At 32.8% G+C, this 22,529-nt stretch overlaps 1 protein-coding gene across 4 annotated transcripts in view; it reads left to right on the top strand.

The window, feature by feature from the left end:
* Positions 1–21,113, top strand: part of Gcn2 (eukaryotic translation initiation factor 2 alpha kinase Gcn2) — a 571,098-nt gene extending 549,985 nt beyond the window's left edge. For 3 of the 4 annotated variants that reach the window (XR_011046192.1, XR_011046195.1, XR_011046198.1), the window contains 2 exons: positions 5,161–7,394; positions 7,427–21,113. Coding sequence is in view for 1 of the 4 variants with exons in the window: in XM_068385322.1 (XP_068241423.1) it covers positions 5,161–5,302 (142 nt within the window). In the remaining 3 variants the exon portion in view is untranslated. Of the gene's footprint in view, positions 1–5,160 lie in introns of all 4 variants that reach the window. The other variant, XM_068385322.1, reaches the window with a different exon arrangement.
* The last annotated feature ends 1,416 nt before the right edge of the window (positions 21,114–22,529 follow it).

Consider the following 22,529-nt stretch of genomic DNA (forward strand, 5'->3'; position numbering starts at 1 on the left):
TAGCAATCCCTTAGCCGTCAATTTACTGGTGAGTTTATATCTCTCAACATATTTAACTTTTATTATTCTCAGAAAGCCAATGAGCCATCTGTTCTGGGGGAAAAATCGTAGTTGCCTAGCCAATTGCTTACTCTAACTTGGTATCCATAGTCAGATCTAATGGGGATAATTTCATAGTGCTCCTTCTGTAAAGGTTCTGAAGGTTCACTGCACCTAACAGAGTCGAGTTTCTCTCATAGAGTCTCAAATGCTTTAATTGCTTTAGGTCCATCAATACCTAAACCTTTGTATTTTGGCATCCCTAGTGGCTCTATTAGACATCTAGATTACAATGCAAAAGACCAAGTAGGTAAGGTGGTTTCTTATATTCCTCTTCTCGCTAAAGCAAGTATAGTATCCTTATGAAACATCATTTTTATTTTTGGAGATAGCATTTCATATCGTAGATACACTTAGATTTTTATTAAACTGAATCCTTGTAAATACTTTTGTTGTTGGTATTGTATAAGGCAATGCTGGGTGTTTACATCACGTTCCAGATCATAGTGAGTTTCCATTCACTTGCAAGCTTGTGCACTAGCTCATCACTCGTTTACTTTATTCAGGTAAATTCCAACACAAGTGCTTTTTGATACACTTACAAGTTTGGCTATAAAGAAGACATAAATATTGTAGTGGGTTATTTCTATTCTGTAAACTTTATTTGGAATTTATATGATAGAATGAGTAATTTGGAAATAAACCATCACTATTATTTGGGGGGTGACATTACATATGCTATGCCTTTCGTACATGAGCTTCCTCATAGGTGCAGCACTAATGTGCCAGTATGAAAAATTGAACAGTAAGTTAAGAGGTTCTGAAGTCTTATAGAACCATATTATCGATGTAGATTGGAGTCTTTACATTGTTATCACTGGTACGAGGAATGGCTGTTAATTTTAGTTTCCTTTTCCTTTAGTCACTAAGTTTTTGATGTCACAGAGACATAACGACTTATATCGGACTCGACTGTTACCTAACCTCATTATGAATTGCATCATTACCTCGTCCGTTAAGTCCATCATTGTGACTACCAATAAATGAAAACTTTTTATTTTCAGGGTTTATAAGGTCTACAGCCATACCACATTTGAAATTACTGCTTCTTGTCCAATCAGCGAAGTTAAGCAATTTTAAGTCTGGGAACACCTGATACTGTTAGCAATAAAATTTTCTAATTTGCTAATTGATGATTTAGGGTAATATGCTCTGAGGTGTTTTTGAAATACTTGTCTTTGCAGTTAATTCTAGTGCTTTAGAAAACTTTAGTTTAACAGAGAAGGCTACACTCATTGACTATAGAGTGAACAATGTCAATACTTTCACTCCAGGCTTAATTTTTGCTACATCTTTTATACTTGTTAGTTCTTGTTATATCAGGAATGTAATGCCAATAAATTCTTTTATGGTAGCTCAGAAATGCATTTAATTTTCTGCTGTTTCAAACCTGAACCTAACTCCTTAGTGTAATTAGTTGCTTTTAATTACTTTTTAGCAAAGTTTAGTGATACACAGTACATACAAGATCTGAGTTAGTCTCACAGTCTCGGACCTTGTATTCATTTTGCCATTCAACAGAGGTAACATCGGCCTCCCACATTTCTCGCTGATCTTTTAGACACCTTGAATTTGTGAGTCTTAAAACCAAGATGGCAGCTTGAATGCATATATGTCTCCTCCTCTCGATAACCTGACTACAGTAACTTCAAGCCTCGTCTTATCCTTTATATAGGCTACCGAGATGTTGGCCTAGATATTCTAGTACCCTTCTCGTGAAATAAGTGCTCTTTACTATTTATTATTCCCACCATTTGCCATGGTTCAACAGGTGTTAGGTTCAGGACTTTTATGAACAGCAGAATGACACTTAACATCTCCTTTCCAGTCACAGAAGGAATGGTTCACATATCTGTGGCACCTGTTGTCAGAGTATCCAAGAAGGTTGTCATACAAAGCCAAAGAGATTTTGACCTAGGAAAAATCTATTTTTGGGTGAGATAGCCGTGTCGTCCTGATGGAAGTTACTTCTGGCAACTTCTACAGTATAATATTTCTGCGATTGATATTACAAGAGAATTACCGTCAGGTATCACGGGGTTCCAACCCCCGGAAACGACTATGTTGTCAGAAACAGAAGGTTTATGAAACCCTCTAGACTGTCTATTATAGGTTCTAAAAGACAGTCTACCAATTTCCAATACTGTATTAAAGATAATAGAATATTCATTCTAATTGGAGGAAAACTAAGAGTCCATCAATGACCAGGCCTTGCTTGAATATTGTTATTTTATTATGTTTCTTTTTTTATTGTAAGAAATATTTCAGTCATCAAGAGTTATATATCCCTGCTAAATTCTGGTCTCAAGAATCTTGGATTAGAACTGGCAGTTTCAGGTATTATAGTGATTGTATTATATCGTTGAGTATTGAAAGGGAGCCTATAGTAAGGTAAATTTTCTGGAATTTTGATGTCATTTTACAGTATTTAAAAGATCCGAATCTTGAACAGTTGACATCTATCTCTTAAAATTCTCATAGCCCAAACTTTTTTCCTGTTTGCATTAGCTTCAGCTAAACACATGATTAGACTACAAACACTGTCTGTCAAAAGAGAACAACATTATTAAATTTTGTCCCTTTTGTATTTCTACACAGCTAAAAATTATTTCTAAATTTAGAGTTGTCACACCCCTTCTCTTTAAATGGGTGAAAGCATTTTAGCAGAAAGCAGGTTTCTGTCACTGGTATCCCACCTCCAGCAGATTGTGGGAGTCAATGGTACAAAGATCGTGGGAGGTTCATAAACAGAATTTTAAAAATGAACTTTATTTCCATACTCACCGAATATTCTTATATTTGCACACCCTCCGCACTGCCTAGTAGTGTCAAGAGGAAAGGGGTAATATTGGCTTATCAGTTATCATTTACCACTAGAATGTTCCTTCATCGACTAGAGCATATATTTATTGAACATAAAAAAACTGGGAAAATTTTTAAATTTTGAAAATTTTAAGAGTAAATCTTCAATTAAACCGGGCTTCTGGAGAAGCCATATGAACATCAGGTAAGTATAGAAATAAGAAATCTTATTAAAATTTGGTTTTCTTTTTCCTTTTCATGATGGCTTTTGCCAGCATCTGCCATTTCCCCTTAGTGTCCTTTTGAATATTATCCTCCCACTATACTCCAGTCATTAGCTATAACATTCTAAGGTTGCACTTTATCCAAATCTATTCGGTATAGTTTAATGATTCTTACCAAGAATTCCTCTCTAATATTCAATTTGAGGAAAACATTAAACCTTGATACTAAAAAATTTACTCTCCTTGACTAAGCAAAGTAGCAGCCATGAAATGGATCCGTGTATTCCAATGTAAACAAAGCCAATCTTTTTTTTGTCAAATGAATTCAGACTTATTTTTTGCTCGCTCATCTATTTTCTCTTCATTACACATAATTATCTGGGTACTCATTAAAACCCCAATTTTTTGGCTTCATTGATAGGTTGCTTTGGTAAAATAGACCTGCAGTCATTTTTATTTATCATGTGCATTGAACAGTCAGTCCTTACTATTCGCAGTGTTATTTGCAGGAAGGTCCTGGAATTTCATAAAGCAATATTGATGAGTATTCATTCACATGAATATAAATTAACACCAAATACGGAACAGGCCTTGATGAAAAATACAAGTTACAGTATGCATAAGAGATTTAGATTTCGCTTACATAACATTATCAGTTGTAGCTTACTCTCTTGTTATATAGCTTTGTATGATGTGCTGTATTTGGTCTTAAAATAATGCATTTAAGGAAATACAGCCAAGTTTATTCTAAAAAGGGAGAGTATGAAACAAAAATATGTTAATTTTTGTACATTTTAAAGCTAATCTATTTAACAGAACAAGTTTCAAAAGAAGTAACGCCAGTTGAGAAAGAAACGATACCAATTTAGTTGGAAATGACACCAATGAGAAGGGTTCCAGTTAAGAACAAAATGGTGGTTATCTTATACAAAATAAACAAAACAAAGTGGTTCTTAGTTTGAAAGAACGAAAGGGCACTAAATTGCAAAGATGGAAATGGCACTAAATTGGACAAAACTGTAACAGAACAATGAGGACTTGACTCTTTAGGACTTTTGGAATTCATATGATATATTTATAGGTATGTAAAATACTGTCCCATATGTTTGTGAATAATTTTCATGACTTTGGGGATATAATTCATACCTTCACTAAGAAGACTTGCCCCTAGTAAGGAGCTCATGATGTCACAGAGCTACTGGCATCTCGTGGAGAGAAGTTACATGATTAGGACGCCATTCAACTTGGGAAGTAGATAATTTAAGAGAATGAGGAGAAGGGCGTGCAAACCCCAAAGACCAAGAGATTTACAAGCAACAACACAGCAGGTTTTACACTAATAAGATTAGTTGGCAAAGTTTGAAGCTAAGGACCCTAACACTGCCACACACTAAAGGTCTTCCAAAGGGTCATAGATTGTCTGGTATGTTGCAAGGAAACCTTGGAGGAAATGTAGGAGTAAAATCCTCCAGACTAGACTGTAATGCATCTTCAAGAGGCCTGCAATGGATCATGTTCCCTCTACTTCAGCTGCTGCTTTACCTTATCCAGGCACTTGAGCTCTTTGAGTCATTCATGACTTACCAGCCACAATATCTCCAGCACCCTTTTCAGGTTTTCCAGACTCACCTGCCCTGGTATCTCCATTACTTTCTGCATGTTCCTGCAGTCTCTACAGATTTGTCTCTCCTAGTATCTCCAGTACCTGCAAGTTCCCCAAACTCACTTACCCCTGTATCTCCAGCACCCTCTGCACATTCTTGTTGTTTTTACTGCACAAAAGGAACAATAAGATGGAATTTCTTGTTATGTCAAATTTGTAAAATCTTATAGTCATATAGACTTAAGGCTAATTTAGTATAATGGTTTTATAGTGAAATGATACAATTTTCTCTGTCCATTCCTATCCTTTTTCAACTGTCACATGGTTTTGCAATTACTTCCTCTAATCATTTTATTTTATTTCATATTGCAGAAAAGTATTTGAAAATATAAAACTTGTAACTGTTTTACATGTATTCTTATGCCTTTACAGATTTCCAGAGCAGAAGGATTACATTGAGGAAATAAGTAATAATTTACACAGGAAGATTTTCCCAAGAAAAAAGTCGGAACGATGTCTTCCAATCATACTGTATAGCACTCTTTCTTCTGGTACTTTTAAGAGAGTTATATAACTTAAATTGTGATAATAGAATAATTTAAGGAAGGGTGTAATAGCCTTTCTTTAAGTTCTCAGCCGAGGTTTGGTGCAATACACCATATAGTAGCAGGTGGTTATTAGAATTTGGTGTTTATTTTTCTTTATGAAACTATTAATATTTTTGTATTGGATAGCAAGTTAATGGTTCCTCCAAGCGTTATTTTTGTACCTTTAAACTTTATTTTACAATAAAACTTTTGTTGCTGTCTTACTTGAATTACAAAGACAAATAAAGGGTAGTACAAATATCACTACTACATTTATTGCTTTTGAGGTACGTTTGTATCAACTAGAAATTCTGGAGCTTGCAAAAAATTCACTTCGTAGATTCAAATACATGTACACTATTTTACAGTGGGTGAATGTGTTTCTAAGTTATTTTCACTAAGCAATGTCATGACAACTAACATTTTGTATTCCATACAGTATTTGAAAGGTTATTTTGTTGGTGATATGAGGAATTATATCATTATTCTGAGTTTCCATAACTCACCAAAAAATCAAGTATATTTCTAGATAAAACCTGTTCATTTAAAACTTAAAAAAAGTTGCTGTTGTAAATTATGTGCTAAATGCACACCATTTCACACAATAGCAATACGTGTTCAAATCTTAGCTACTTGGTATATAATACATTAATAGAAGCATGCACAATTGCAGCAAAACCTGTTTAAAAATGCAGGGAGAATATTTACTGAATATGCTGTTATATCAGCATATGCATTTTATTATGGCTGAAACTGAACTAAGCTTAAAATTTTGAGTTTTTAGAATATATTTCTGATTAGCTTAATAATCAGGGTATAACTTTATGTTGTTTATGGATATATGCTGTATTTATGCTGCCATGTTTGATATATTGCCCTTATCCAGATAATATCAAGAGTTTTCTCTCGTGTGAAGGTTTCAGATTACCTGCTTCTCTTCCATTCTTGTAGATTTTATGCTTTTGAATGTCATATCTATTTCTATGAACATCCCCTGATTTTCTTATTGCTTCTTCTGCAGATGCTCAGTTTAATCAACCTTTATCCAAAAAAAAAAAAATTAAATTTAAAAACTTACCCATTTTCTTTCATTTTCTTTCACTTCAATAAATATATGCCCTTAGTAAATGAATCAATATTCTAGTAGTAAGTGGTAACTGATGCACTCGCCTCTTTGTTTCCTAAGTTTCTGAGTCATGTCGGTACTGTTCGATCCTTCTACATATTATTTGCTTGTTACTGCACATTAAGATGTCTCTCCATTGTTTTCTTAGAAATTACTATGTAGAGTATGCATGAGAATTGTTTCTGGAAGCTCATGGCCCACATTCCCTTGGTGTATTGTGTCAGGGGCAATACTGCGATTTAGATAAATGTTGTGGAAAGGGTTTTTCCCTCATGGTACCTCTCCAGGGAAAGTGTTTCAATGACTGCTGATCAAGTTAACAGTACAACTGCTGAAGGAAAATTGCTGGTATTTCGTGGTTAGGGCGGGAAAACCAGGGAAGGCTAGCCTAGATGATTGTGACAGGGATAACAACGATAATAACATGCCCCCACCTTTTGAAAACTCATGATCAGCCAACTTTTGATAGTGGTGAGCTTCATAAGCTCTTGACATCACTAGCTTCATATGTTAAAAGTTGAGAAGCCCAGGGAATCTTCTCTTAAAATGGTAACCCTGATCCTACTCACTTCGTTGCCAATCTAACCTTGCTCCCCAAGTTGAGTCTAGTGTTAATAGTTCTTCTTTTAGTAAGGGTTCTATAAGTTCGCTGTGAATTACAGATTCAAAATAATCTTACAAAACTTAAAATTCTTTTAATTACTATAGGCCTCTCTGCTGCTAAACCCTACATGCTGCAATCCAAGCATGCTATGAGACAACTAGATTTTGAAGCAGAAGACAGTGAATAGCCTGGATCTTTATAATCATCACTCTACTTGCTAGTGTAAGCGCTCCTAAATTATATCATAAAGGTGAACGCCATGGCATATCGTATGATTCACTTAAATTTTGTTGGGGTGAAAGAAGTATTAACTAAACTAAATCATTTACATCATGTTTCATTTGGCGGTGTGTTGTGTTCTCTTACAAGCTTGGCCACTAGGTCATCACGGGTTAATTTAACCGGGTTAAATGTAGGCACAGTTTATAAAGTAAAAAAAGGGAGCCTGTGAACATGCACAGCATCCCTCACATTCACTCCACTTGTGAACAATCCAGCCGATTTTCCCTTAGTTCAACATAACGATACAAGTAGGTAAAGAGAAAGAAACATGGAGGCAACCTTGAAGGTAAGGAATTACCTCATTTTCAAACATTATTGCTGAGGAATACCCTAATGAGATGAGTAAGGTAGGTTAGGAAGGTTCTTATTTTTACAAATATGCAGAAGTAGCCTCATCTAAGATGTTATATCAGTTATCAACAACTTCATAGGGGATAAAACTGGTTTACTCTCTCAGATTCAGAAAAAGGCTAGCAATTCTGGTGCCTGTTTAGTCCTTAAACCTTCTATAATGCAACAACGTACTGACTTATATAAAACTCATCTGATGCATAATATTGTCATAGTTTTTAATTTGATATCCAGCCTTGACCCCATAATTGTGTCTCATAAAGGAAAATCTTTAAATTCAGAAGGTTTTGCATGTTAATTGACTAAAGAGATAGTGCTTGTGGGTAATCAAGTTGAGAGTATTCTTGAATCACTATTTAGCAGTTTTTGTAAGTGTTTATTGAGTTTTAATTGGCTTCCCTGCTGGATTTGTTAGCGTCATTTTAAATAAATCAAGACATCCTCCTTTAAGGTTTTGATAAGTGTTTACTGTTATGTTTCCTACTTAATTTATTAGTTTTTTGCACAGTGAAATCATTGCATTTTAGATATTGTTGTGAGGAGTAAAACAATATAAACAGAACAACTGATGCTAGTTTTCATAGCTGCCAAAAAATCAAGCCAAGTTGATTTTGGAGTGAATAATGATATGGCACGCCAATACTCCCTCACCTGTCAAGTTAGTGATGTGATTTTAGATCTTTTTCAACTTCCATTATTAATCCCAAAAGGTCACCGAGCCTTCACTTGTGGAAGGCAACTCTGAATTGCCTTCCCAGTTGCCAATACTAGAATGACTTCCAGAGTCAGGTCTAGTTGTCATAATTACAGTCTTCCTTCAGTAAGTGTTCTGAATGTTCACTGTGGCTTAAACTTATGTTCCTCTTGAAAAGTCTCAAATTCTTTATCTACTTTGGATCCTAATGCATCCTTAATGTCCCTATTAGACATATAGATTGCGAGGTAGAAGACTGAATAGGTAATCTAGATCCTTATATCCCTCCTCTTGCTGAAGTAAGCTACCTTAAGCAAATTAATTTTTATATTTTGAGAGATGCTGTTTCAGATCCTAGATAATCTAAAATCTTTATTTAATTGATTCTTTATAGATAATTTTGTTGATGGTGATGTATCAGCTAAAACTGGGCAGTCACATCACATTCCGCATGACAGTGTGTTTCCGTTTGCTTGCCAGCTCAGCCACTAGGTCATCATGAAAAACTTTGGTTGGTTAAATTCTAACACAAGTGCTTTTATTACCCTTATGAGTCTAGCTATATTTAAGACGTGAATACTATTGTGCGTTATATGTATTCAGTGAATAATAAGGAAATTTTTAATTCACATGTAATACACCGCTATTATTTGGGAAGTTACATTACGTACACTATGCCTTCGTCCATGATCCTTCACATAGGTGCAGCACTGATATGCCAGTTAGAAACAATGAGGTTTAAGTTGAGGGCTCTAGAAATCTCATGACAGAACTATCATATAATCCTCTCAGTTCTCCCTTTTTGTTGTGGATAAGTCTTTAAATTGTTATCACTATTACGTAGATTGTCTGTTGTTTTAATTTCATTTAGTCTCTTACGTCTTTGTTACCTCAAACTAGTCTGTTACCTAATCTCTTTATGAATTTTATTCTAATGATGACCTTTAAGTATAGCATTATGAAAACCATTGTACTCAGGGTTTGCCTGCTAATTTACTAATTGATTTTTGGGGCAATAAACTCAGTAGTATTTTTTAAATACTCTCCTTTGCTGGTGATGCTATTGTTTTATATGGCACTATTTAAACAGACGCTACTTCCACTCTAGCCTTTATTTTTTATTACAGCCTATGTAGTTAGTTATTTTGATATTAGGAATTTGATGCCATTAACTCATTTTGTGGTAGCTCAGAAATTTATTCAATTCTCGGTTCAGAGTATTATTTCAGGTCTAACCTACCGTATTTCAAACCCTAACCTGACTCCTCAAGTGGTAATTAGTGGTTTTTATGCAGTTTTCAGTAAAGTCTAGTGATACACGGTATCTGCTATATCCAAGTTCTTCTCCGAGTGCCTCGAATTTGGTATTTACTTTGCACTTAAACAGAGACAACATCAGGTCTCCCACAGTTCTAGCCAATCTTTTAGACACTTAGAATTGGCAAAGCTTAAAACTAAGATGGTAACCTAGATCCCTATATCTCACCTTAGCTCTTATGTGCTAAGATGTTAGTATACAAGTTTTAGTACTTCTCTCAGGAAATGAGAGCTTTTTACTACATATCATTCCCACCATTTGCTATGGTTCAACAGGTGTTAAACAAGTTCATGATTTCTGTGAACAGCAGGATAACACTAGTGGATCCTTTCTGGCTACAGAAGGAATTCTTCAATTATCTGTGGTGCCTGTTATCCAAGTGTACCAGGAGGTAATCATACAAAGCCAATATGTGCAAATAACCTACTCAAAGATGATTCATCCACACCCATCTGTGCTACATCAGACTGCATGGAGACTATAATACTGCATCCTCATATACACAGGGTTTCTTAAACCCTTTAGGCTATCTATTATAACAATTTTCCTTATCAAGGACAATGAAATGTTTATTTTTATTGATGCAAAGCTAAGAGTTTATCAATGCATAGGTCTAGCTTAGGTATTGTTTAATTTTTATGCTTAATTTTCTATGATAAGAAATGTTAAATTTCAGCCATTAAAAAATTTAGATCTATGCTTTATTCTGTGTTCAAGTATCGCTGATAAGATCTGTTCCTTCCAGGTATTAGAGGTCTTTTATTATATCGTTCAGTATTGAAAGGCCACCCCATTGCTAAAGTTAATTTTTTGAAATTTGGATGTGGTTTTGAATTTTGAATAGTTGAAAGTTGAAATCTTTCTCAAAAAGACTTCAGGACTAAAACCCTTTTCTTATTGGCATTATCTACAGCTAAGTACAGAAGCGAGCTACAAACGCTGTCTGTCAAAGTAACCTATGGTTTTTTCACCGAGCTTCTTTAGTCTAAAAGTAGATAAAAGCATTTTAGCAGACAACTGGTTTCTCTGTTCAGTAATAGACGTTCAGTATTACAGTACAGTATATGGAAAAAAAAATTGGGCATTATAGGTAGTGCCCCTAATTTGTTTTATGAGGTTAAAGGTCCCTAATCACTCTATGACCAAAAATGAAATATCAATCGTAATTTGAAGTTTAGTAACAATAGCTCACAAAAAATCAGATATAAATTTGATAAAGGCTTGAAAGTGAAGATACATGATATTAGTAGGGTAGTTACTTTCCTTAAAATTTTTAGAAGCCTTTCTTTGGAAAGGATACAGCAACAGCTCAATGGCATACCAAGTCGATTTTCCCTAAAGAATCGGGGTACGCTTATAAAGATTGCTAGGTTCTAGGTTCTATAGTGACTGCAAAGCTGTGGTCTAATTAATTTAGAGTTCAGACTCATATCTACTTGTATATATGGTTTTAATTTGAAAATTTATTATGTATCATTCAAAAGTATTTATATCAAGAAATACCCTTTAAAGACAATTTGCAGGACAGTATTTAAATATCTTTATTAAGCAATCCGTAGTTCTGCATTGCAAGCAGTAATTCGAGATTGTTTGTTGGAAGTAATGTAGACCAGGTTAGTATATCTTAACCATGGTATATTGTTTTTAATTGAATTTATCCTATTTCTTCCTTTGCTAGTGCCCCATCTCCAGCAGAGTATGGTAGTTAGCAATATAAACATCAGGAGAGGTTCATAGAAATACACTACATTTTTCTTATAAAATTTCTTATTTTTATACTCACCTGATATTCATATACATAAGCACCCTCTTCCCCACTGCCTCGTGGTGTCAAGAGGGTAGGGATAATTTCTACTTTGAAACTGAAGAGACAAAGAGACTGGTGTATCAGTTACCACTTACTGCTAGAATGTTCCTTCTTTAAGTAAGAGAATGTATTTATTGAAGGAAAAGTTAATGGGAGTACTTTAAAAATTTTAAATATTATTAAACCGAGCTTCTGTAGAAGAAACAATATGAACATCAGTTGAGTATAGAAATATTTAATTTTATTATCAATATTTTCTTGTTTAGCATAGCTACTTGGTTCCTGACATTACTTTTCCAGAATTCAGCACCGGTAATACCCCTCTTTAGGACAGTTCAACTTTAATGTTTCCAACTTTAAGCCACTTATTCCTATATATTAAATATAAAAATAGAATCCAATGAAAAATGGCTAGAAAAAGAAAACTAAACATAATTTCCTACATAAAATTATCAAGTATATACATTTGATTTACATATGATATTATAAATACGATAAAGGAAAACATATGCTACATTTAACAACTTTGTTTCAGTCCCTCTTGATTGAGTACATTACAGTTGTGGGCATGTATTTCATCCTGACTGAAATGCTGTTGGCTTCATTATTTTCTTAAAACAAGCAATTAATTCAGGAAGGATTTTCAACAGTATAATATGTTTGATATTTAATCAGTGACTGTTAAAATTAAGAAAAAAATAAGCTAAACTATCTCATTAAGGATTGCAATAAAACATGAAAAATAATTCAATGACAAGTGAACAGCATCCTTTTTGTTCCATCTTGGAGCCCTACCATTTTTACACATTAGTTGTTTATAAATGTTCCTTATGGTTTGCATATGTTAAAAATATCCATTTTAATCCTGGCAATCTTTGTAGAATTTATCATTGGCAATCCAAAAAAGTATCCAAGCACCATATTGTAACAGAGCAAGATAAATTGGACATGAATAGTAGATATTTAAAGTGTAATAAACATTGTACTCATCTTAGACTTGGCTCAGGCAACGCTGTCAACCATTAACCATGACAATGACCGCATCGTTCAATATATTACTGAAAAGGCTTTGTTGTCTAAAACGTGTACCATCAGTATGAATACAGGCATAATTTATGATGCATTAGAGTGCTTATTATCCCACTTGATAGAAAGGCAGACACAAGCCAAATGCTGATCCAAGATAAGGCCAAGTCTGTTTGATGACCTATTTAAAAATCATCCAAATGAAAATGATACCTCATTTGCTGCAAGTCATGGGTGGTTTAGCAGATTTAACGAGCATTTTAGCTTATACAATATTAATATATGGGAGAAGCTAGAGCTGTTGATACTTTGCTACCAAAGAATATCCCATAACTATATAAAATATCATTGATGAAAAAGAATTTCTTCCAAGTTCACCTCATTAGTTTTTATGTTATTATTATTATTATTATTATTATTATTATTATTATTATTATTATTATTATTATTATTATTATTATTATTATTATCATTGAGCAAGCCTAAGAAGCATTACCAAGCAAAATAAGCTTTCATAGAACAGAATAGCCAAATGTGTGGCACAAAGGAAGAAAACTCAATAAAAGTTGAAAGAGGAACACTATTAAGTATTATATCCTGGAATATTATACTGTATATAACATTACAAGAATGAATGTAATATACAATTTGTCAAAATCAACACATGGAATAGGGTAAAAGTGGCAGAAACACAACATTGGAAAACTCTTAATGGGTGGGTGTTTCCAAAAACCTTTTTATACGTACACAAACCTAAGAAACGCCTTGTAGGTTATTGCTGTTTACCTTTCTCCCGAAGGAATGATAATTTTTATCTGGCTGCTAGTACAATTGGTTTGATATACAACATTATTTGAAGGATTGGCTACGGAAAGTTCTTTTATTTTCTCAATGTCCAGTATTACCATTTGATTAACACACAGAACCATATGGATGAGTAGTAGGCTAATCTGATTGGTTGTTGGTTTTTTGCTAAAAAGCCAGCATTTATGCTAAAATTGGTCTTTGTTTCATTTTATTGTATGATGTTTAAAAACTTAAGATATATACTGAACTGTCCTGTCTTTACCATCTCTTATTAGCATTGTATTGTCTTACCCTATTTAAAAATTTAATGTATATCTCTGTTTTTTTTTTTTTTTTGGTGGATAAGTTACTATATAGATACTTTATACCTGTGTTTTCATTATAATTTCTTACTCTTCTCTTACCTTCTGTTAAGTAAGAAATTATGGTAAAGAATGTAAAACTTTTAGAATTTAGCTATGGATCAGTAACAAATAAGATAAACTGTGAAGTTGAGCTGATATGAATAACATATGGTCATACTATCCATGGCATGATATTTAGGTCATTATAAAGTTTATGGTTGGTAATTTTTATAAGCTGTTAGTCTGAATTTATTTTCAATAATTCTTTTGTATCAAACTTTTCTAAGAAAACATTCAAATATGACATGATGGATGTAGAGATAACATTATTGCAATACATTGGCCTATTTAGATTTTTACATGATATCAGATGACAATCAAACACCATGACAAAAGCTACTCATGTCCCTTTATTTTTAGTCATTTATTACAGTCATGTTTATTAATCAATACTTTAGTCAGTAATTCGTGTTGATTCATTATTGTTACATTTATTACTAAATTCATTAATGAAACTGATTTTTCTGTTATGTACTTAACTTGCAATAGGCTCTTCAGTAACTGATTCGGGTAGTGTTTCTTAAATTCTATGAATCAACATATTGTAATTTAATGAAATTAAAACCAATTAAATTGATTTGTTTCCTCTCATATTCATATGCAGTATTGGAAAGTTGATACGTTAAAGTGGTGATGTGTAATATTTTCATGTATCTTCTTTGTCTTTCTACCATTTAAATTTGACATTTAATTTTTCTCTAGCAGCAGGATAGTTCACAAAAATTACAAAGATATTATATGCTTGCATTAAAACTATTATGTCATTTAGAAAGATGCATGAGAAAAATTTATATTTTATGCATATGTTTTATTAGGAATTAACATTTTGGGTTAACAAATTAATTTTGTTTAACTTCTTTATTATGACAAAGTTTAACAAACCAACGCTGAGAAATTCCTTATGTAAAGTATTTGGTTAGCACTAAAGGGAGTTTGAAAAGCAGACATTTAAGAAAATCAAGTGATATATTATCACTCAGTGCTGTGAAAAAAATCTGTATTGTTTGTTCAATAATGGTAAAGGATATCAGTTACATAACAGTATTAGAAATGACTTTTCTGGTCTCTTTCAGTCATAAAGAAGAGGCCTACTTTTAAGATTTTGCAGCAGATCCTCAACTTATTGAATAATTTGGGGTCTTATTCTGTTAAGTAAAAAGTCTGTTAATAGTCTGTTAAAGGTTAACATTTAAAAATATCCCATAACTAACAATGGTTACAACTAATTTGTAGCATAATAAAAACTATCCTTTACAGTTAACATTCTGTTTAAATAATTTATAAAAAATGTATCATGTCATGAAAGATGATCAAATAAGAAGTCATCATAATCATTTTGTTGGTAAACTGTAAGCCTTACATGTTGAGGTTTGATAAGTTCAGTTGAATTCAGGTGTTACTGTAGTATTATTGCTACGATCATCCCCTGATGTTCCTAATACTTTGTTCTTGAAGCTGACCTATATAAAATTTACCCCCCCAAAATTAAGATTTTCCCATTTTCTTCCTTTCAATTGGCTTATACCTCTTGCCCAACAGTATAACATTTAGTAACTAAGGCAAAAACTACAGTTTTGATAGTAGGCACCCATCTGTCTTCATTCTTCTCGTCGATGCCTACTTCTTTGTCCGTAGTTACTCCTTTTAGTGTATGAGATGTCTTCTGTTTTTGTTATTTCTGTGTGAATTGATCAAGGGAATCATATTTGACCAATCATAATCCTTATTCTCTTCATGTCTTATGCTGGAGACAGTAGCGTGGTTTGAAGGTTTTATATTTAGTTTTTGGTGGTAGGTTGTTTGCCATTGTGGTTTAAAGGTTTTGCATTTAGTTTTGGTGGTAGGTTATTTGCTTACAGTTCCTCTTTTTTTTAGTTATGTAAATTTAAATCATTTAGTATACACCTTTACTAATTTTTCTTTATATACACTTAGTTCAGGGTAATCCAGAGAAGTCTATAATCCATAATTTTCTACTTTTTATTACCAACTATTTTCCAATTAAGGTTGGGATCTTTGAACCACCTGTTTTTGAGATAGTAGCCAAGAGGTGAATAAGGCACTTATGATCAACCATTTGTTAATAACATAATTATGTAAATGTTATATGGTATCGATGGAATAGATAATTTTCAATAATTTTCAAATAAACTTTGGTAATATTGTACTGTATTACAGGGCAATGTAAGCTTGAGATATTTTCTGTATAGTAAACACTGCTATCATTAGCAGTAGATTAAAGAAAAAAAAGGTGATGAAAATGGAAGAGCTCTACTCTAATGAGGCATCTAATTTTTAAAGATACATATTGTTTTATAACGTATCCAAATCTACTACCAGAGATAATGTCCGAGACTTATTGTAATATGTCGTACCTAGAGGTTCGCCAAGACTACTTATCCTCAACAGTTTTCATAATGTTATAGACCGTAATTACTCAGTTATTTAGCACAAGTTCCCGTTTTGTGTTAAAACCTTTTCTCTCATAAAGCACTCTATTAAATTTCAATTATCTAACCTTGTTCTTGAATATTAAATTTCTTTAAGACCTAGCAAGTGTAATTAAAACAAAAATCCTTTAAATAAAGAGGAATAAAATTCACTTGAATTATCACCCTCTTGATCTTATTTGGATTTTCTTAGGTATTGAATATCCAAGTAGATAAATAGATTTTTTGTAAAATTGAATGAAATCCTGTAACAAGTTGAAAATTTTACATGTAAAAAGAAACTACCATTTAGTTCTGGATAGAATAAAAAAATGTCAAGTTACTCGATTATACAGTAATGGGGAGGAAAATGAATATGCTACACCAGCCTTGGTCTTTAACAAGTCCTCAGTCTTCAACGAGTCCTCAGTCTTTGGCGATTTTTTGTGTTTTGATAGAAATTAGTGTCATAAACTCTTGAACTCTTTCATTTCATTTGTACATTTAGGAACTCGGGTGATTTTTCTGGCCAAAACAGAAATTCAAGCCTAACCATCACAACTTCAAACCTTAACCTAACTCCTCAAGTTTTGACTAGTGTTTCTAGTGCACCAGTCTCCAGTCTGTAAGTGTTCAGATTTTGCAGTGTATGAAAGAGTCGAGGTCTTTTCTTGTAGTCTCTCACTCGGGTACTATTGTGGAACCCTAACAATTTCGGAAACAAATTAGCTCCTCTGGACCTTTAGTTTGTGGTGAAGAAGACCAAACTGGTTGTCTGGATCCTAATATCTCTTCGCTCACTGAAATAGGTGCTATAAGCATCCACTTATTTTTTTTATATTTTCCTATATTTAGATTACTAGTGGTTGTATTATGCCCTGTATGGTATTGCTCATTGTTCACATATAGGCTTGGCCACTAGCTCATCTCTATTTTTCCCTAATTATGTTAATGTGTCTGAAGTAGGCACTAATAGGCAACCACTTATTTCTTTTGATATGGCATAGTACTGTATATCATATGGTTCCTATATTTGATGGATTTCATCCTTTCTCAGATGATAATGTGCATTGTTTGCTTATAGGCTCAACCACCAGCACATTTTGAGTTTTCCCAAATTATGTTAATGTAGGGGATAGTGCCTCTACCGCCAAAATGGGTCTCTTACCATACAGAGGCACAATGTTTCCCGTTAAAGGTAACAAATCTTTTCTGTGAATGAATCAATCAATAATAGATGGATTCAATTTTGATAGATCTATTGTTTGGGTAAAAGTTTTACCTAAATTTCTCTTATATGTAATGTTATATAGAAAAAAAATGTACAATCTTTATCTTACCTTACATTTGTTTAAAAAAGGAATGATTAAATCATCAAAGTGATTACGAATTAGCCTGTAAAATTACTCAAATTTGCAACACTAGTTACTACAATAAATTCTGTTATTTCTGCTTCTTGTGGATTTTAAATGAAAATTTTTATCATATACAGTATACTTCGAATGAATTCCCTTTATTATTTAATATCCAGTTATTGGCAGGATTTTGTTCAAATGATAATTTTGTAATCTACATTCTCTGTTTCATCAAAGTTTCTCATATAGATAGAGGAAATCATGACCAGAAAGTGACTCTTTTGATAACTATTCACTGTTTATAATACAATGTAGAATGGGAAATGAAAGTTATTGTTTGCGACAAATACTTTTCAGGTTTACACAGCAGGTATTGCATACATTTAACACAAAACAGTCAAGTTGCATGTGAATGTTTCAAATCATTTGAAATTTTACTGACATGCAAAATAAAGTTTTCAGCTAGTTCGACAATTTTTATTGTGTTTGTTGAATTTATGGTTAATCGATACTACCAAATATGTAGGCTACTAATGAAGCTGTAACTTGTTAGAATTTTAGTTCTACTGTAGCAAGAGGGTAGGATATAAATCATGGATTAGAATTAACCAGTTAAATTCCGAGTCTGAGGAAATCAAGCATCCCAAATGTGATTTTAGTACGAAATCCTTGTCCTCATAGATTCAGGCGTAGGATTCATATTTTTGACCAAAGATTTGGTTATGTAGGAAGATTTATGTATTCATCAGTATCATAGCCCATCATCTTGAAGGGAGGAATTTTCTGAGATCAAAGCTATATCACTTTGAAAACACTGCTTCTTGCCCAGCCAGCAAACATAAGTAACATTGGTTATTATTATTATTATCATTATTATTATTATTATTATTATAAGCTAAGCTGCAACCCTAGTCGGAAAAGCAGTATGGTATAAGCCTAAGGACTCCAATGGGGCAAAATAGCCCAATAAGGAAATAGATAAACCACAAGAGAAGTAATGAACAGTTAAAATAAAATATTTTAAGAACAGTAACAACATTAAATTAGATCTTTCATATATATTAAGTATAAAAACTTAAAGAAAACAAGAGGAAGAGAAATAAGATAGACTAGTGTGCCCGAGTGTACCCTTAAGTAAGTGAACTCTACCCCAAGTACAGAGGATATGGAACTACCTAAGACTAGAGAACAAGGGTTTGATTTTGGAGTGTCCTACTCTTAGAAGAGCTGCTTACTATAGCTAATGAGTCTCTTCTACCCTTACCAAGAGAAAGTAGTCGCTGATATAGGTAACCCCCCTGAGAACAACGTATGCTATTGTCAATTAAAATTTGAAATATGGTTTTGGGAACTATTCCATATTTCTTTTTGTATATTATGTTGACCAGAAGAACTATTGACTTCAAAGAATTTGAGAGAGATAGTTTTTCTTCCATGATAGGCTATATACCAGGAAGATTGAACATCTCAGCAGGTCAGTTAAGCAGAAAGAGCCAAATTCATCCTAATGAATATGATCTTCTGGAAGTATTTCTAGAGATTTTTAATTGCTTGGGACGTCCAGATGTAGACGTTTGAAACATCTTTAAATAAGAGGATAGATGTGTTTTGTTCGGCAGTACTAATTTCTCTAGCAGGAGGGGGCAGATGCCATGCTAAAGGACTGGTCAAATCTCATTTTATATATTTTTCCCCCAGTCTTCATAATTCAACTGGTGATAAACAAATTTAGTACTTTAAGGAACATCAGGATGATATTGGTGGCACCTTATCTGGCTTCTGTTTGCAAATTGCCCGAAAGGTTACCGTGCAAAACTAATCTTCAGTAATGCACGTGAAGAAAGGAACGCACATACAAATAAAGAAGAATGCCCAATCTGTTTTCTTTTACGCAGCACATACAGCCAGCACTATCTCACTCCACGATAAAAAAACTGTCGAGTGTAACAAGCTAATTTCAACTCTTACTTTCATTACTATAATTTCATTGCCAATTTTATGCCAATTTCCTCAATATTGACAAAAATCGTTGAAATGTACGCATACAATTGTATCTATCATGACGACCCTTTGGGCCCCTATAAATACCTGTGTTGTCTCTAAATAAAGTTAGTTGATCCGGAACTCACTTCACATTAATTCCTCCTCAACTCCGTCACTCTGTAGGAGGAATTAATGCAAGGAGAGCTCTCAAACAGCTAACTTTATTTTACAACAGCACAGGTATTTATAGGCTCCTAATGGGTTACATAAGGGTGACAATATCATGTGTACAGTGCATTCAAGGGATTTTGTAAATGAGGATGACATTGGCATAGAAATTAACAATATAGTAACGGTAATGAAAACAGAGTTGAAATCAAGTGTGTTGCTTTTGATGGCTTTTTTTCCCTGAAGTGGATATAGTAACGGTAATGAAAACACAGTTGAAATTAAGAGTTACATTCAACGGCTTTATTTCCATGAAGTGGGAACCTCACTACTCAAATGACCGCTTTCAGGAGTGGCACATCCAAACCCTCTCTTGCTACATCCAAATGTATTGAGAATGCCCAAGATTTTCTCATAGACAAGTGGTTTTTGAGGCCCTCTCCATTGTCTGTTTTTAATTCTAATAGACAGACTATTGATAAGCTCTATCAAAGTCAATTGAATGTTCATTTGACGGGTTCAAGTTAAGAAATACTTAAGTAACCAAGACTAATTTCAATAATGCTGTTAAAGGTTTGCATTTCCTATTTTATGAAAAAATTTATTTATTTCAGCTGTTATGGGTAATAGATATATGCTCAATACTGTACTCAAACATCTAGGATTCAATTTATATTTAATTTTTGTATTTTTGTCTTTATTGTGGTAAAACCTCCAGTAATCGGATGAATTTATTGGAATCCAGACATAGTTTTACAATATTTAAAAGACTTTGATTTTGAAATCTTCCTCTTAAAGACCTCACGAATAAAATGTTTCATGTTGATATTAGCGTCAACTAAACAAATATAGCATGCGAGGCGAACAACAGCGTTATGGATGACGCCTCCAGCCAAGGCACAGCTCCGCCACAAAACACAGTATTTTAAGATAAAAAGACGTTACTTTACGGCTAGAGCTCATTTATACAATACAAGAATATGGTACTCAACTTTCCAAAAGAAAGCGAGGCAGAAGATTGCGACATTAAGGATCACTTAGCGAAAACTGGGAAAAAGGCACATAGTCATATACGCTACATGAGAAGGAATGAGGAAGGCGCGCTCTGGCGGCATCAATCCAACATGGCGGCCGGATGTGATGCTGCCGAGTACCGTAACAGTAACGAAGGAGGAGAGTTTTGTAATGACTCCTCCCATACTTGCCACACTTCCCCCTCGAAGCATAAAAGCTATGAGGGGTGCAGATAGCTATGTGGTGTGTCAAGCATACGTCCCCTGTTATTATACGATATCCTAAAGGGAAACCTTATGGGTACTCGTGCCAGAAGCTAGAATTTTGTGAAGCCTTTAGTTTAATTCTCTGGGAATATCTACTGTATTCATATATACCCTTAGGAACCTACTGAAGGAACCTTCCATCAGGACGTCATGGCTTTGGCTTAAGTCCAAATATATATAAATATATATATATATATATATATATATATATATATATATATATATATATATATATATATATATATACACACACATATATATATATATATATATATATATATATATATATATATATATATATATGTATATATATATATATATATATATATATATATATATATATATATATATATATATATACTATATATATATATATATATATATATATATATATATATATATGTATATATATATATATATATATATATATATATATATATATATATATATATATATATATATATACATATATATATATATATATATATATATATATATATATATATATATATATATATATATATATACATATATATATATATATATATATATATATATATATATATATATATATATATATATATATATATATACATATATATATATATATATATACATGTCATTTATATACTCAGTGGATTTCATATTACATGAAGAAATACGGATGTTGGCCTACCTCACCTTGGTTATTTCCATTACTCACCAGATATTACTTTGGTGGGCAGGAGGCATAAGCCCCTTGATGGAAAGAAAAGAGGAATATTTTTTTTATTCACATCAATATAAGTCAGTTTTGAAAATAAAGCTATATGAACATCAGCCAAGTACTGTATAAATTTTTTATTTTTTTATGAAAATTGCCTTTTAGCTAACCATTTCTAGTTTTGGTTGACATGACAATAAGGAATAGGACTGTTGAAATAGTTTCTTTTTTTTTTTTAATGAAGTCATATTGTAGAATAGCCTTTTATACCTTTCTTTATCTGAAGGTGGAAAATATTGTCACTATAGATTATGTGGCAACTGTGCAATTAGTAATCAAACCTTCCTAAGGATTTGTGGAGGAAATGTTTTCAATTGAATGTTAATTTTAATTTTTCATTTATATCTTATTCAGTTCATACATTGTATTATTGTTTTTGTGTATTGAGGTATGATGTTCATATGAACAAATAATGTAAATGGAATTTCAAAACACTGTATTAAGGTTGTTTTGGAATACACTGATATCTATGTTACTTTTTTGTCCTGTATCATATGATTTATTCAGTTTTTAATAGAATTTCAAATTGATTTAAAATATGATACACCAAGCTTATGTATTGATTACAGAAGAACATAAACTTTTCCTTTATAGTAAGGCTGTTTCTTTGATACATCCATGAGAAATTGCAGTATCCTCTATGTGGGATATCCATATATTCTCTTCTGGAAAATCATGCTTTAAAAGTAACATGTTCCTGTATATAAAGATGACGGCTTTGGTTTGATTGCATTAATCAAGTGTTAATTGGTTAGTTGATTTTTTGGGGTTAATGTGCTGTATGGTCTCCAAAGACTTTCCTGTAAAAGCTAAAACA

This window comes from Palaemon carinicauda, chromosome 1, assembly GCF_036898095.1.
Source record: "Palaemon carinicauda isolate YSFRI2023 chromosome 1, ASM3689809v2, whole genome shotgun sequence".
In the NCBI taxonomy this organism is placed as follows: Eukaryota; Metazoa; Arthropoda; class Malacostraca; order Decapoda; family Palaemonidae; genus Palaemon; species Palaemon carinicauda.